The following is a 16,775-nucleotide window of genomic DNA, read 5'->3' as shown; positions in this document are numbered from 1 at the left end:
GTGGCTTTAATCCAATTCATTTGTTTTATAGATGAAGATAATGAAATGCAAAGAATTAGAAACTGGATCTTGTAACACCCGGTCCACTGTGTGTGTGTGTGTGTGTGTGTGTGTGTTAACATTGTTGATGCATTATAAATTGGAGGCACGCTATGAAGCAAGAATCTGCAACAATTTATGACTGAATATGGAGGACAAAAAAGTGAAAGAAGTTAAAAAAAGCATCATGTTAGATCTGGGGGGACTAGGAAAATATTAGTGCCAGTGGCAAATGGAAAGCACAGGCCTTACTCTGCCTTAAGTCAGGAAAGGAAAGGAAAGAAAACAAAGGTTTCTGTCCTCCTACTCCCAGGGCTTCAGGGTCATAAAGAGAGTGAGGGTAGAAGGACTTTTGATGTCATCTCAATTGCTGAGAAATTAAATGACTGGCCTTAAATCACATAGATAGCATTAAAATATTGTATAAGTGTATTTTCAGCTGTCAGTTTCTAATAAAAAACTATTAATATTTATTTTAGAAAAATGAATTCAGAAAAAATTTAAAGTAAAATCTCGCTAATTCACACTAATTCGACTATAAGATCTTTAAGGTCTCTTGGTTCTCAATTACTTGTCTTATCCAAGTCGGTTGCAGGCTCAGCCTTTCATGAGAGGTGCCCTAGACAGAACATGTACCACTGGAATTGACCAAGGTGCAAGCCTGGTCTCATACATTTCTCATATGATGAGAAATCGTATGGCATAGTGGTTAGAGGGCTAGTCTTGAAATTGAGAAGATCTAGATTGAAGTTTTGCATTTGTCCCATACTAGTTGTGAGACTGTGGACTACTAGTCACTTAACCCATCAGTACCTTAGTACCTAGGCAACTCTCTGATGACCAAAAGTGATGAGATTTATTGATTTACCTTACTAGAAAGATTTCCATATTGAGATTTCCCTGCACTGTTTAAAAGTAACCACCACCACAACAAAAAAACCCCCAAAACAAACCAGGTCTGTCCCCACCACCATTGCTGAAAAAAAGCAAAACCTTACTTTAAATTGTATATAGCAATCTTTTCAGCTCAATGTATTCACTAATTTTCTAATCTTAACCTTTTCTTTTATTCTTTATCATTTCTCATTTTGCTTAATGTTATATTCTGTTTCATTCCTTTCATTTGTATTAGTGTGCAAAATTATGAAAACATTGAATAAATTATTTCTCAGCTAGTGCAAATTTAACATAGCATAGACTGATAATAAAAGGCTCCAAATTTCTGAAATTACCTTCTTTCAAATCCTTATCTTTAGAGGGTCATCGCTGTAAAATGATCTAAGGGAAATTTTTAAATTTCCTCAATATCCTGCAAATATCAAATGAGATAATGTATGTAAAAGGACTTCATAACCAACAAACACCATATAATACACTCTATTCTTGTTTACCATTGTGAGGTAATGAGGACCAAACCTCTGTTTTCATTATTGTAGGTAACTGGATGAGGAAACACACTCAGTGATGCAACTTAACACCTTCAGTGCAATTTTATGGGGTTTGAGAGTTACCAGGGTGGGGGGCTGGGGGTATTGAAATGTTAAATGATTTGTCCAGGGTCACACAGAGTCAGGACTTGAACCCAGATTTTGCTGGCTTTGAAGCCAGGTTTTTATATACTACTTCATGTGGCATATTGCACAAGGACTAGAATCCTGAAGTAATATAAAACTGAACCCTCTATAACTGTAAAATGATGACTTTTTTTTTGTAATGACATAGAAGGCATTTGATAGTTTTTTAACTTTTAATTTTTATTTCAGCTATGAATTTGTGAAATACCTTAGACAATATATACACAGTACTCTGGGGGCTATGATTGAGGAAGAAATGGAAAAATGTACCTCAGATCAGAATCAAGGCGAAGGACCTGGCTATGATACTCTTGTTCAACATGTTACTAAAGTAACCCAGGAATCTAAAGAGTGAGTATGCTTACATTAATGTTTTAATGGCGTTTGTTTTCCCAAGCGTCATTTGTTAACATAATTATGTTCAATTTCACTTATGGTTTCAATAAACATAGACAACAAGAGCTTTAGCTGTGAGTCAGTGAATACTCCTCAAATAGAAAGAGCTGGCAATTCCAACAAAAATTTAACATTTTCTATTTAATTAACTAAAGACAGCAGTATAAATGCTGACTTCCTGTGTCCATTTTATAGTTGATAGCAGTTTTGTTGGCCTGTAGGTTTTTCTTTGTTTTAGAAAGACTTTGAGAAAGAAATCTCCTTTATAAGATTGTGTCCTCATTTTTAGTTTGCAAAAGATAGCCATTGAAGTGCTTTGCCGCTGTTTTACAGGGATGGGGCCTTTTAGGTCCTTGGGTGCAGCATTTAGAATGTGTCCAAGTTTTACAGAACAAATCCTTTTATTAAGGGGATTTGTTCTGTGAAGTCTGGATTCAGGTGAAGGGGTTGCACTTGAGGACCTTGCAGGCCACATGTAGCCTTGAGGCTGTAGGTTCTCCACTCCTGAAATTTTAGATGTGCCACCAAATCCTAATGTGAATTCTAGTCTAGAATTCAACAAGTACTTTTGAGTGCCTGAAGTACGCCTGATATGATCCTGAGAGCTATAGGGAATGCACAATCAGTATATTATATGATCCTTATTCTCCGTCACCTTATTTTGTGTAGATAAGATTTAGGTACAAAAAGAGAAAAAGTAAGAGACAACATTCTGTGCCAAAATAGTGTAAATGGTGAGTGTTATTTGGGAATGGTTGGAGAAAGTGGGAGTTAGTTAATTTTTTTAAATCTGTTTTGGAGATAGATTGGCAACTTTGTCACCTCCCACCCATTATTGGGACCCAAGGCAGACTAAGAAGAGGACTTGCAAATGAGAGTAGTGTTCCCAGGTAGAGAGGCCCTGAGCAGAATGGCAAGAAATGAGGCAGTTCAAAAGCAAGCAGCAGCAGTGTTGTATCTCATAGCCCAAGTGGAGAGCAAGGTTTCTGCCTCAGCCTGCCAAAGAATGACCAGGTTAGGAAACCCAGACCAGACCAAGGAGGAGCCTATAGTTCTATCAACTGAACCAACAGAGCCTTCCCGATGTCTGATAAGGACTTAATCTAGCAGCAATATACTGTTGCTCAGACCCAAACTCAGGTCAGGAATTTGCAGAGAGGTCAGACCAGGGTGGGGTGGGCACAGCAATCAGACTTTGCCCTTTGCCTTTTACCACTTTGGGAGCACTGAAAACTTGCTGGGCCTTAACCTGTTTCTGAAATCCAGGAAAAACACAGCACTCAGTACCCAGCCAAAAGAAGCAACGGTACCTTGCCCAGATTTTAATGTGCAGCAGAGCTCAGCCTGGCCTCAGTCTGAAAAGTCAGGAAGTGGACTATGTGGGTGAACAAATAGAAAGAGAAGTTGACCCTAAGAAGCTGTTATGGTGTCAGGGAAGCTCAAAACACAAATCCAGAAGAAGAGAATGATTCCAAAAATACAGCCTGATGAAAAATTGAACACACACACGCATGCATGTTTAGAAACAAAATGAGAATACTTGAGGGAGAAATTGGAAAAAAAATAAAAATTTTGGAAGAAAAATTTGGGAAGAGAACGAACAACTTGGCACAGGAGTTCAAAACCTTGCCCAAATATCAAACTTCCTGAAAATTAGAATGGACCAAAAAGATGCCAGTTGTCTTGTTGCAATAATGGAACAAGAAATACTGAAAGAAAGTCAAAAGGCTGAAAAAATAGAAGAAAGTATAAGGCACCTCATAGTAGGAAAAAAGAAAAAGAAATTTACCTCACCCAGAAAAGACATTAAGAAGGAAAATAATTAAGAATCACTGGATTATCTGAATACCATAACCAAAAAAAAAGAAAAGAAAGAAAAAATAACCTAGACTTCCTATTTCAAGAAGTCTTAAAAGAACACCGACCAGATCCCTTCAAACCAGAAGGCTAAGTGGAAATAGAAAGAATCCACTCTCCAGCCCGAAAGAAGCCAAATGAAATCTCTAAAAAACATCATAATTAAAATCCAGAGTTTTCAGGTCAAAGAAAAAATACTGCAAGCAGTATTTTTATATTGCATAAAGGAAGAAATTCAAGTACTGAGGCACTACAGTCACACATAACTTAGCAGCTACCAGGTAAAGGAGTGGAAAACTTGAAATACAATATATTCTAGAAGACAAAGCATATGAGTTTACAGCCACAAATAACTTATCCAACAAAACTGAGTATAATGCTCCAGGAGAAAAAAGTAGGCCTTAAGAAAATAGAGGATTTTCAAGCATTTCTGATGAAAACCTGAGTGAATGATGTAAAAACTTTGAAGTTCACACACAGTAGTGAAGAGAAACATCAAAAAAACCCCCCAAAATAAAAAAAAAAACCCATGAATAAATAATGACAAAGGCCTAAACAAGGATAAATGGCTTACCTCTAAATATGGGAAGAGGATGATATGTCTCCTTGTAATTCTGTTATCATCAGGAGTCATAGACAGTAATTCTCTTATGTCTTGATTTAATGAAAAGAAAAAGAGTAAGAGAAATTCATTGTGTGTAGAGGGGAAGGGGAAGAGAAAGGAAAAATAGGGAAAATTATTTTACACAGTCAGTTTGTGTAAGTAGACATCTATTTGTATAAGAAGAGGGAAGGAGTAGAGCTCACACTTGAATCTCATTTTTTTCTGTCTGTACTGGTCAAAAGAAAAATAATCTCCACACAAAGCTGGTACAGAACTATGTTTTTTTCAACAAGGAAATAGAAGGAAAAGGGGAGAAGGACGAGGGGAATTTGAGAAAGGGAAGATTTAAGAGAGGAATTAGTCTTAAGCAAAAACAGCAAAACAAAAAGTTCTATAAAAATAGATAGTTTTTTAAGGTGGTAAAGAATCCGAATCTGAGAGAATGCCCATAAATTGGGGAATGGATGAATAAGTTATGGTATAGAATACTCTTGTGCTGATTTCTTATTAGCATAATGACTAACTATGATTCCAGAGGACTAATGATGAAACATGCTACCCACCTCCTGATAGAGAACTGAAAGACTCAGAATGCAGAATAAGACCAAATTTTCTTTTGGGACATTGCCAATGTGAAAACTTATTTTGACTGACTATACATGTTTGTAATGGGTTTTTTCTTTTTTTTTAGTTTAGGTGGGAAAGAGGATGGGGTGGCAGGGTGAGAATTTGGATTTTGGCTATTAAAACAAATTTTTTTTTTTTAAACAAAAAGACAAGTGAAGGAAAAGATAGTGATAGAAGGCATCTGGGTGATCTAATGTGAAGAGGGGAGAAGAGAAAGTGCTTGGTGGCTGGCCTCAGCTTTCTCAGTAAAATATGAAATAAGATTCTTGGCCAAGTTGGTGTGGGGAAGATGGGGGTGGGGGTGGGGGAGCCACGGGAGAGAGCAGATGTGAAAAAGGTTTTGAAAAGCTGCTGTGGTGAGAGGGGTAGTAAGTTAAGATTGTCTTGTTGCTAGGAGGACTCAGTTCAGGTTATGTAACAAATTTTTAGTGCACTTAGTACAGTGTTGTAATTTTCTCAAGCTTTGTTAATTAGCACATGTATAGGAGTGAAGGCTGCAGCTAATGGGATTAACCCAAGGCTGAGGCAAGATTGATGATACCATAATGTGGGAAGGCACTCAAGAGTAGAGGGCAGCTTAGAGTTGAACCAGTTCACTTCATCAAGGAGCCAAGATGGGGAAGGAAGGAGAGCTAGTGCAAGGTTGATGATCTGAAAAGAACTGAGGGGTCCAGTGATTGGAGGTCACACACACTGTGGGGATAACGAGCAGAGTTGGAAATTGCTAGGCAGAGGGAGATGTAGAATGACAATAGGTTGTGATCAGGTAAAGGAACTGCCCACTTCATGAACATGGAAGTGGTACATTTTGTAGTGATATCAAGATCAAGGGTGTGATTATCTTTTGGAGTGACTTTGTTGGTGTGGAGTAGTATGTCATGTGAAATGAGTAAGCTGAACTCTGAAGGAGGGTGTTGAGGGAGTATGAATATGTATGTTGAAGGCCACTAGTGTGAGAGCAAAAATTGAAGAGGGGAAAGAGACTGAGTAAATCAGTGAACTCATTGAGGAAAGAAGGGGAAAGTTCTGGAGGTTGGTAGAAAGCCACTATCATGATTTTGACCAGGGGGAGGGTGGGTGTGGATATTCGCTGAATGAACCCCAAAAGAGGAGGTGTCACTGAGTGATAATGGTGGAGGCAGAACTTGGATGTAGGAATAGGGAACAATGGCTATTACAACTCCCCCATCTCAACTACTGAGTTGGGGGAACAAGTGAAGGTGCAGACAGTGCTGGAAAGGGAAGGCAGGAGGCTCTGTCTTTAGGGTCAAGCCAGATTTCAGTGAGAACCAGAGTGTAGAAGGAATGAGAAAGGAAATGACTTAAGAGGAAAGCAGATTTGTACGCTCCTGGAGAGAATATTCCAGAGAACACAGAGGAAGGAGTAGGTAGTTTTAGAGTTAGACATTGCAGGGAGAGTGAGTCATTGGAGGGATTGGGTTGAGGGGAATGGGAATAAGGTATTAGGCAGTGGGGGGTAAAGAATGGGGTTTGAATGCTGACAGCTAAGGGTTCAGAATCTCTAAGGTGGGGAGATGACGGGGTGGGGTGGGATGGGGTAGGGGTTGGGGAGTTTGTTTAATCTTTGAGCAGTGAGTTCAGGTAGATCTTCATTGACTGTAGGAACTTTTGAGTGGAGGAATTAAATATCCATGTTTCTAGATAGTGAATTTTATTTTGACAACAGTATAAAGGTTGGGCTAGCAGAAGTTCCCAAACTTATTTGGCCTACCATCTGCTTTTCAAAAAAAATTACTTAGTGCCCCCCCTGATTTTTTTGAAACTTCTGTCACCTGAGTCTAGTACTGGTTCCCTGGGTTATTCCAGTACCCCTCAGGGGGTGGTATCACTCCCTTTGGGCACCTGTGGACTAGAGGGTGGAAATACAGTGGAGTCAAGAACTTAACCTGAACAGTACAAAGAGTGCTGGACCTGGAGTCAGGAAGACCTGAGTTCAAATCCAGCCTCAGGCAGTTAATAGCTATATGTCCTTGGGGAAGTCACTTAACCCTGTTTTCTTTGGTTTCTTCATCTGTAAAATGAGATGGAGAAGGAAATAGCAAAGCACTTCAATATCTTGGCCAAGAGAACTTCAAATGAGGTCCTGAAGAATTGTTCACACCTGAAAATGGCAGCAACAACAATGGGAGGATCAAATGAGATATTTGTAAATTAGTTTAGCACAGTGCCTGGCACATAGTAGGCACTATACAAACATTAACCATTATTAACTTTAAAAATGTTCTTTTAATAATCCAATTAAATAGTGCAGAGGGTGTATAATAGGATAGTTGCATTGGGAATAAAAGTATTAAAAATACATAGATAAGCATTGTTGGATGTGAATTTTCTTTCTTTTTTTTCCAGCTGGGCTTTTTTGGGCATGGGGGAAAAATGTGATATCTTTTCCTAGCAGTCTATTTCTAGCAATATTAGTGATGAAAACATTTTATTAGTTAAAATTTTTTACACTATATTAATAGCTAAAATTACAGGGTGAAATCAAAACTTCAAAGTTATTTTCAGTATTGTTAGCAAATTATTGTTCAGCTGTGGATAAGCCATTCTTTTTTTGTTTTATTTCACTGATGTGTGAATGTGTATGTACAATAATAATTACCTCAGCTGAATCAAGTAACTTTTTTAATGAATGTCATTTTTTTGATCTATACATGAAAGTATATAAAGAAGAAACTGTACATTATTTTTTTCACATTTCTTCTAGTTTTATAAAAAATTAGTCAATCATAATGTTGTAGTTAGAGCACTTGTAAACATACTTTGCATTTATAAAGTACAAATCATATTCTTATTAAGCATCTTTACAATATTTTTGCAGATAGCTCTTTGAACTTAGAATTTACCTATTTGCATATTTCCTTTCTTAGGCAGTTCAGGCAAACATGAACATAATGAATTTTTTGTTTGAGCATGGTCAGCTCTTTTGCCAATACCTAAGTTATTCCATCATTCTACGTAGACCTTATTTAGGCTTTCTGCATTTTATGTATAGTTTCCTTTTTTGCACATGACAAATCTTGATCCTTTAGAGCTTGAAGAATACTGACATATCACTTTGCACATTAATTCACATTCATGCTTCTACTTATGTACTTATGTATGCAGTACATATAATTAAATTTTCTAGTATGTTTATTTAAAATAGGGACCTTCCTCATCTATAAAATAAAACCATTGAACTAGATGATCTCTAACGTGCTGTAGAGCTCTAAAATTTTATGACTGTGTTTGTAAAGCCTACACTAAATAGATGGAGAAACTGAGCTTATAACTTAATAAACTGTAAATTTTAAGATATTGAAAGGATCTCACAGACTGTCCACTCCAACCTCCTTTCTACAGCATTCCAGACAAATGGTCATCTACTCTCTACTTGACTCCTTTGACTTTTACTTATATTTGCTTATACTTATATTAGATCAGTTATTATCCTGTGATCGTGAATGCTTACAGGGCAGAAGGACCCAGGGAAAAGGTAAAAGAAAAGGAGTTGACAGAGAGGAATGAACAAGAAAGAAAAAGGGCAGAAAGAAAAACAAAACAGAACAATAAGAGCAAGCACCAATAATTTTAGTTGTCATCACACCTGTTCTAGAAATCTGAAATTTGTTGTTCTTGTTTGTGAAATCAGACAAAGAAACTAGATTGATTACACATCAATTCATATTTCTTGTTAGTTGTAAAATATATCTGTGATTATTGCCAATACCAAGTTTCCTTTCTTGGGGAAATCAAAGTAATTTAGGTTTTTTTCCCTATGGCTCCTTCAAACACTTTTTTGTTTCTGAAGGTATTTTAACAATTTTGTATTAATTGAAATAAAAATACTTTGAAATAAATATATTATTTACAGTTTTTTGTGATCCACTTCATTAATGGTCTTATTCTTTAAAAAAAAAAAAAGTAATAATGGAACTTATTAACTTTAAAGGTATGAAGAAATGATGCATTCCCTGAAGAATGTCATGATGGTTGTGGTAGAATCTTTAATTAACAAATTTGAAGAAGATCAGATACAAGATAAGGAGATGCAGAAGAAAACTGTAAAGGAGAAATGCAGTAATTATTGCACAGACAATTGCTCTGACAGTGATTCTTTGTTTAATCAGGTGCGTTGTGTAGTTTTGCATTCATGCCATGATATACATGTTGAACTTCATATGTACAGTAAGACTTTGATTAATGGAAATTATAAATATAATTAAGTTTTATAGGTACCAGAAAATCCCAAATTCTCCTGGCTACTCTGAAAACAGCAAAACCTCCAACTGTGGAATTTAAATCAGGTTGGAATTAGAGGATCAGAGACTGGAATTTAATTTAACCTTTAAAAATTTGGATTCATAACTGAGATAATAAGGATTGTTTACAGTTGAGGGAGGTTGAATGGAAAGATCCTGTTTGAGACTGTTTAAAATCTTATATTAAATGAGACTGAGAGCATGATGAAACCAGTATTTCTAGCTCTTCCCTCCTTCACTTCTATAGTACTCCTCCCTTGTGGAATCCACAAATAAAGGAGATATTTTTAGGAAATAAAAAATATTTTACTATTGTTTGAAAGAATTTAGAGGCATGATCTGTATACAGATTAGGTAAGTTAGGTACACATTTTATCATTTCTTATCTTGATTAGGCTTTTTACTTCATTTCTTTTAGGCACACTCCTTTTTTCAGCATTTATAAGTTGACTGACTACCACATGTAATTCCTAGGAATTTTTACCTTGACAATTCAAGGCCAGGACTAGTCTTTTTATATGCTTCTTTAGAATATGTGCCCCGGAGTTAGGTGGTTGCACATTTTGATTCTGATAGATTGGCTAGGCTTAAACAGCATCTTTCTGTCACTTTATGCAAAATGGTGGGGCACAGAGAGTATTTGAACAAAGTCACTGCAGCAATAAGAGTCTAAAACCTTGGACTAGGTTGCACAAACCTATGAGTTTGTGCCCTGTTTGGTACATGGAGGCTGGAGGGGGAAGGGCATGGAGTGAGCTCTCTTAAGTATATGCATTTTCTGGTATTAATTCATAAAAAATTTGACCTTACTGATGATTCTGTCTTTTTCTTCTTCCATGAATTAAACTGTAGTTATTAAATGTATAACAGTGTACTTCTTTTTTTTATGGTAGGCAGGTTACATAGGATTGAAGACAATGACATGATTTCTTAGGTAAAAAAAATTACACTATTCTTTACGAATAACTTTTAAATAGCACTGTTGCTGAACAGAAAGTATTTTGATCATGTAGCTCAGTGAGAAGCTTTAATGGGACTGGTTGTAATAACACATACCTGTAGTCCCTGCTGCTGACTAGACTGAGGCTGGTAAATCCCTTGAGTTAGCAGTGCTGAGCTGTAGTAGAGTTAAAGCCGTTTGGATCTCTAGGCTAAATCTGGCACCAATACAGTGAGCCTTTAGAAGTAAAAGACTACCAGGCTGCCAAAGCAGGGGACAACCACTTCAAATTAGAAATAGAGCAGGTTAAAAACTCCCATGTTGATTGACAGTGGGGTTGGACCCTTGAGTCGCTACTATATTTTTAGTCTAGGCAAACTAGGGAGAGCTAGTCTTCAAAAAATAAAATAAATTTCAGTGCTGATCTTGTTTAGATCCAAGAATTATTTATTATGGATGTCTACACTGGCCAATTATTTTCTTCTTTTTTATATTGTTTGCCATCATCATTGCATTATCTTCATCAGAAATTCCTGTCTATGTATATAGTATTTCATGAGGTGTTGGTTCATGATTGGGGAACCTGTGACCTTTAGGTCACATGTGGCCCTCTAGGTCCTCAAATGTGGCCCTTTGACCAAATTCAAACTTCACAGAACAAATCACCTTAATAAAAGGATTTATTCTGTAAAACTTGGACTCAGTCAAAAGGCCTTATCCAAGGACCTAGAAGGCAGCACATGGCCTAGAGGCTGCAGATTCCCAACTGTAATAGTCAAAGCAAACTGATTTTAAGCATTTATAGTTCAAGACACTCTATTTAGACATGAACAGATGCTGATTGAAGTACATTAGTTATTTAATGAAGCTACTTTCCTTGCTCTGTTACCCTCAGCATCTTTTTAAGATATATATTTGAATGTTAAGTTATTATTGAATCTGTTCTTATTAAGAGGAGGAAAGTGATAATTATGTGATTGAATTTTTATTTATAGGCCTCATATCCACAGAGTTCTGCTCTAATGTTTTACCATTATGTGGACTTGACCCTGCATTTTTGAAGGCTGCATAAGCAGAACTTGAGTCCTGGCAAATTCTATCATGATGGAAAAGCTTTGATTATGACCCAGGCAGTAGACTGTTTTCTGAAGATCAATGTGGATAATTATGGAGAGTTTCATCACCAGTAGATTTGCCACTTTGTGATAGATTCTTTGGCCATGACAAGAAAAATACAAAGTCACCTTCAGCCCTGTGTTAGCCCCTTTTAATTTTTCAATAGTAGCCAAATACAGAAAAAGGAGTAAAGGGTGCTAAGAATCAGCTTATAGACTTTTTGATGCAGTGGACTCTGTACTGAATTTTGAATCACAGGACTTGAGTTAAAATCCTAAATCCTAATAAAATCCTGTATGACCTTGGGCAAATCATTTAAATTTGGGGGGCCTCAGTTGCTTCCTTTGTTAAATGAGACAGTTCTAGATCTATGATATTCATAAACTTAACTGAAAATAATCTAAATCTGACATTCTTGTTGAATGAGCAACAAGTGGGAATTGCTTCACTGATAACGTTTTAAATCAGCGGATCTTAACTGTGTTTGTGCCATGGACCCCTCTGGCAGTCTGGTGAAGCCTGAGAGAAGCAGAAAGTGTATGTTAAAGAATTAATAAGGAAAAAAAGACATTTCTCTCTATATGCTTTTCAACTTGGTGATCTCAGAATCTTTTAGGTGTTCATTTATCATTTCTGTGCATATGACTACCAATTTATATAACCAAAACTAGTTTCTCTTCTGAACTATAGTCTTTTATTATCAACTGTTTGTTAGACATCTCTACTCAGGTGTTTTGCAGGCACCCAAAACTCAACACATCCAAAACGGAACTCCCCTTCCACCCGATCTGTCCTTCCTCTAAACTTCCCTACTTTTCTGGAGAGTAGAACCATCCTTCCAATTACTCAGGTGTACAATCTCATCTTTGATTTACCCTTTACCCATCCTGTCCTTTATCTTTGTACCACCAAGTCTTTTGAATTAATCGATTTAGAGACAGGAAGGCCCTCAGGGTCTCACATTTTACAAATGAGAAAAAAGACCTAAAGAGTTTAAGTGACTTGTTTAGTCTCACACATCTAGTCCCAAGAGGCATGATTTGAGCCTAAGTAAACCTGCTTTTAAAGTGCTTGTGGTCTACTGTGAACCTGTCTTTTGATGACCATCCTTTCTTTAAGACATTTTAGTTACTAAAGTGTGGGAGAGAAAATGCAAATAAAAGGACAAAGAAAGGATTAATGTGCACCAACCAAAAAAATCTCTAGAAATGCCTAAAACTTTTTTTGTTGAGTTTTAGCTATTTTCTTAATTAGTGTTTGGTGTTTGTCACTTTTATATCACAGATTTGTTGGGACAAAAGAATATGGGTATGATAACATCTTAACCTACTAGCTTTCTACTTATTGTAGTTAAAAAAATACAGTGATGATATTCATGTGCATGATGAAACTGTGTTCCATAAACTTCTCAGTTATCTGCCTTTGGAAATAAAGATAGCTCATTTTCTTTTTCTTCATTCATTTTGTGCCTAGAAATTTTAGTCTTTAAAGCACTAATTATAAGGATACTAAGTAAATGAATTTTTTTCATATATTTAATATATTTTTCAGAGTTATAAATTCAGTCAAGGAAAATTACAATTACTTTTAGAACAGCTGGACCCTGGGCAACCTAAAGAGGTATGTTTAAAGGAAAAACATTCATAAAACTTTTTTATATATCATTTTTAATAATGAATTATAGACATGATGAAAGCAAGATAGTAATACATCATAGCTATCCCTAGACAGCCTAGCTCTGATTTTTCTCATCACATATGTTGGCATTCAAATTAAGATGATTAGGATATTTAAGACATTTTCTTAGAGAGAAATAATAGAGTTCAGAAAAGTGGGTTAATATTATTTATATATACATAAGTATATAAATATTTTTAATGTCAAATTAATTAGTGTATTCCTCCTCCTTTACTACCTGAAAACCATCCCTTGTAAAGAAAAAGACTTCCCAGATTGTCTTGGGCTGGAAATTTGCTTCAGTCTGTCGTTTTGTGGCTTCTGCTGCTCTAGAATTTGTTTAGAATTGTTTTTTTACAGGTTTTTTTGAGGAGTTTGGGGGAAGAGCTCTAGCAAATCCTAGCTTCTGCTCTGTCATCTTGGCTCTGTATCCCCTCCCCCCATGGAACTTTTTGATTTTTGATATCATCTCTTTTCTTTTTTTTCTTTTTCTTTTTTATGTTGCAATCATTTCGTAAAAAAGGAGTAAGAAAGAGACATGAACTGGGAGAAGAGAGAAGGAAGAGATAGACTGGGGAAAATTTTCTCACATAAAAGGTGTACATAAGGAAGAGCTTTTACAGTGGAGGGAAAAGTGTGGGAGAGGAGCGTAGCAGGCAGTGGTTGAACCTCACTCTCATTAGAATTGGTTCAAAGAGGAAAGAATTTATATACACAGTTGTATATAAAACTATAACATACCAAATAGAGAAATGGAAGGGGAAGAGAATTATAGAAAGGGATGGGAGATGACTAGAGGGGAAGCAGATTAAGAAAGGCCTCTTGCCTCTAGTTATTTTGGGACATCATTCTCTCCTGGTTCTCTTCTTACCTACCAGATCACTCCTCAGTTTTTTCTAGATCTTCTCTGGATCTTTATTCAGATAATACCCTTTAACTTTAGGTGCTTCACAGGGTTCTGTCCTGAGCTGTTTTCTCTTCTCCGTCTTCTTAATTTGGTGCTCTCATCCATTACTATGATTTAATTAATTACTGTGGTCCCAGATCAATCCCTAGTGTCACTGTTTGGACACTGATCAACTCAGAACGAATGCCAGTAACAACTGTTTCTGTTTTGGCCAGGACTCTTGAGGGCTTTCCCCTCACAGATCTATATTTTTTTTCTAAAGAGGCCATTCTTTGCCTCATTTTTTTTGTTAAGCCTTAATCGCTGAATGGATGCTGCCTCATTCAGACTGAGACCTATTAAAGACCTTAAATTGCAAAAGCCTAGGTCCTCCACTGCATCCTGGGCCATCTCCAGTTGTCCTGATCCATATATGGCCACTGAACCTAGATGGCTCCAGAGGAGAAGATGAGGCTAGTGACTTTGTACAGCCCTCCCTCACTTAAATCCAATTCACTTGCATACCATAGAATCACCTCACTGATGTCATGGTCTTTTTCTAGAATGAAAGACAAACAGTAGCAATTATCATCTCTGTGCTAATGATTCTCTGGTCTTCTTATCCTGTTCCAACCTCATCTCAAATTCCACATCTCTAATTTCAAATCTCCAATTGCCTTTCAAACATCTTAAACTGGATGTCTTGTATACATATTAAACTCAACATGTCCCAAACTGAACTCATTATCTTTCTTCCTAAACCCTTTCTCCTACCTAACTTCATTATTACTATCAAGAAAACCACCTTCCTACCAGTTCCTCAAGCTTGCACCCTAGGTGTCATCCACCTTCCCCTCTGATCCTTCCTATGTAATCTATTGCCAAGGCCTGTCAGTTTCACTTACCACATCTCTTGAATACATCCTCTTCTCTCCTTTGTCACTACCACTACTCTGATCTAGGCCCTTATCAGTTCATGCTTGGATTACTACAATAGTCTGTTGATGGGTCTGCCTGCCTTAAGTCTCTTCTCACTCCATTTAGCCACTAACTTGATTTTCCTAAAGAACAGGTCTGATCATGTCACCCCCGACTCAATAAACTTCATTGGCTTCCTCTCACTTCCTGGATCAAAAACATGTCTTTTGTTCAGCATTCAAAGTTCTTCACACATTGTCCTCCTCGATTCCCCCTTTCAGTCTTCTTATACCTTATTCCCTGCCACATACTTTTCTATCCAGTGACACTTATTTGTTTATTGCTCTTCTACAAACAAGACACTCCATCTCTCCACTCTGGGCATTTTTTCCATCTATCTGCTGTGCCTAGAATGCTTATTACAATGCCTGGCACATAGTAAGCTCTTAATAAATGCTTATTAACTTTTTTACTTTTTGATTTTGCTTTTTTTTTGAGGTTAGGTTATTTAAGTAAGTACCCTGTTTCATGTTCTGTTGATCTGGGTATTAAATTTTTTTTTGAAGTATTCATTTCATTTATATGGTCAGATTTATTGGCATATAGTTGCACAAAATCATTTCTCATTGATTGGGAATTCACTTTTTAAATTTTTTTAAGCCAAAAAAATCAGTTTAATTAACAATTTATGTATGTGTAGAATATGTATCTGATGGTGTAGTGTTGCTATTAAAGAAAATGCTGAGGTGATTACAAGGATTTTCTTCGTTTCCATTGTTGTACTCCATTTTGCTTCTTTATTACAGGTTTTGATATGAAAGTAGATAGAGCATTGTTTGATCAGAGCTTTTCACTCAGACACATCAATAGATTTCCCCCAATCAAGAATTTTTTTTGTTAGGGGAGAAGAGAGAAACTAAAGTATATTGGATTCCCCCCCCCCCGATTCATTCCAAAGAATGTAGGAGTTAAGCCACAAAATACTTTTCAGAGATTTATTTTTTTTTTCAAATTTTAGGAGGACTAGCACTTTTTTATTGTAGGGTACTTTCAAACTTTACAAACTTGTGCATATTACTATTACTGTTTTTCTAAGCCTTATTTTAGTAGAACAAGAATTTGAAATAATACTCATAATCACCATATGCTTTGTGTTGAGGCTGAGGTGGAAGGGGATTAATTTCACTTTGCTCATGCATCATCCATTTGAATGCTAGTGTTTCCACTGGACTCCGAGTAGGGGCAGATTTAGTTTTGTGAAAGACTATAAGCTCAGTTTTCTAAGCTGTAACTAACCTTTTCTGTCCTCCTTCCCTTTTCTACCCTTTCTTGGGGAAAAGATGATATTATTCAATATCTTAAAGAAGTAAACTTAAATATCTAGCTAGCTAGATTTGTAGTGTAGAAGGCTTCAGTATTCATAATTTTCAGTTAAGAAGTTTCTCTTGCTTCACCATAAGGATGCCTTTACTTTTTTTTTTTTTTTGAATGCATACTGCTATGTATAAGAAACTGGCTTGCAAGCTTTGTCTTTTAAAGGAAAATCTGGTTTCTTTTATAGTGAATTTCTAAATTAATTATTCATTCTCAGCTATTCAGTAGCTTATCAAAGCTTGCTTATTTTGATGGTTCTCTGCTAATGGTTTATGTTAACATAATGTGTGGATCTCTTTTTTTTCCTTCTGATGTCACAGATACGACTTAAAGCAATGCAAACGTTGTGCTCTGTTCCTCCTTCTGATGTATTAAATTGTGAAAACTGGACTACTCTTTGTGAAAAGCTTACCATATGTCTTGCAGATCCTGATCCTGCATTTAATGTAAGGAGACATTGATTTATAGAAATGCTAAAGAAAAATTCCTGTATTATGTAAAATAA

General features: G+C 36.3%; 1 protein-coding gene across 11 annotated transcripts in view; it reads left to right on the top strand.

The window, feature by feature from the left end:
* TBC1D32 (TBC1 domain family member 32) overlaps positions 1-16,775 on the top strand; it is a 230,718-nt gene that overhangs the window by 7,901 nt on the left and 206,042 nt on the right. For 10 of the 11 annotated variants that reach the window (XR_011974491.1, XR_011974492.1, XR_011974493.1 and 7 more), the window contains exons 3-6: positions 1,803-1,964; positions 9,050-9,227; positions 12,967-13,035; positions 16,591-16,716. Coding sequence is in view for 8 of the 11 variants with exons in the window: in XM_072643167.1 (XP_072499268.1) it covers positions 1,803-1,964; positions 9,050-9,227; positions 12,967-13,035; positions 16,591-16,716 (535 nt within the window). In the remaining 3 variants the exon portion in view is untranslated. The remainder of the gene's footprint in view (positions 1-1,802; positions 1,965-9,049; positions 9,228-12,966; positions 13,036-16,590; positions 16,717-16,775) is intronic. The other variant, XM_072643168.1, reaches the window with a different exon arrangement.

This window comes from Notamacropus eugenii, chromosome 2 (assembly GCF_028372415.1).
Source record: "Notamacropus eugenii isolate mMacEug1 chromosome 2, mMacEug1.pri_v2, whole genome shotgun sequence".
NCBI lineage: Eukaryota > Metazoa > Chordata > Mammalia > Diprotodontia > Macropodidae > Notamacropus > Notamacropus eugenii.
Note: the sequence above shows the minus strand (reverse complement) of the source record. Positions and strands in the feature narration are given on the sequence as shown.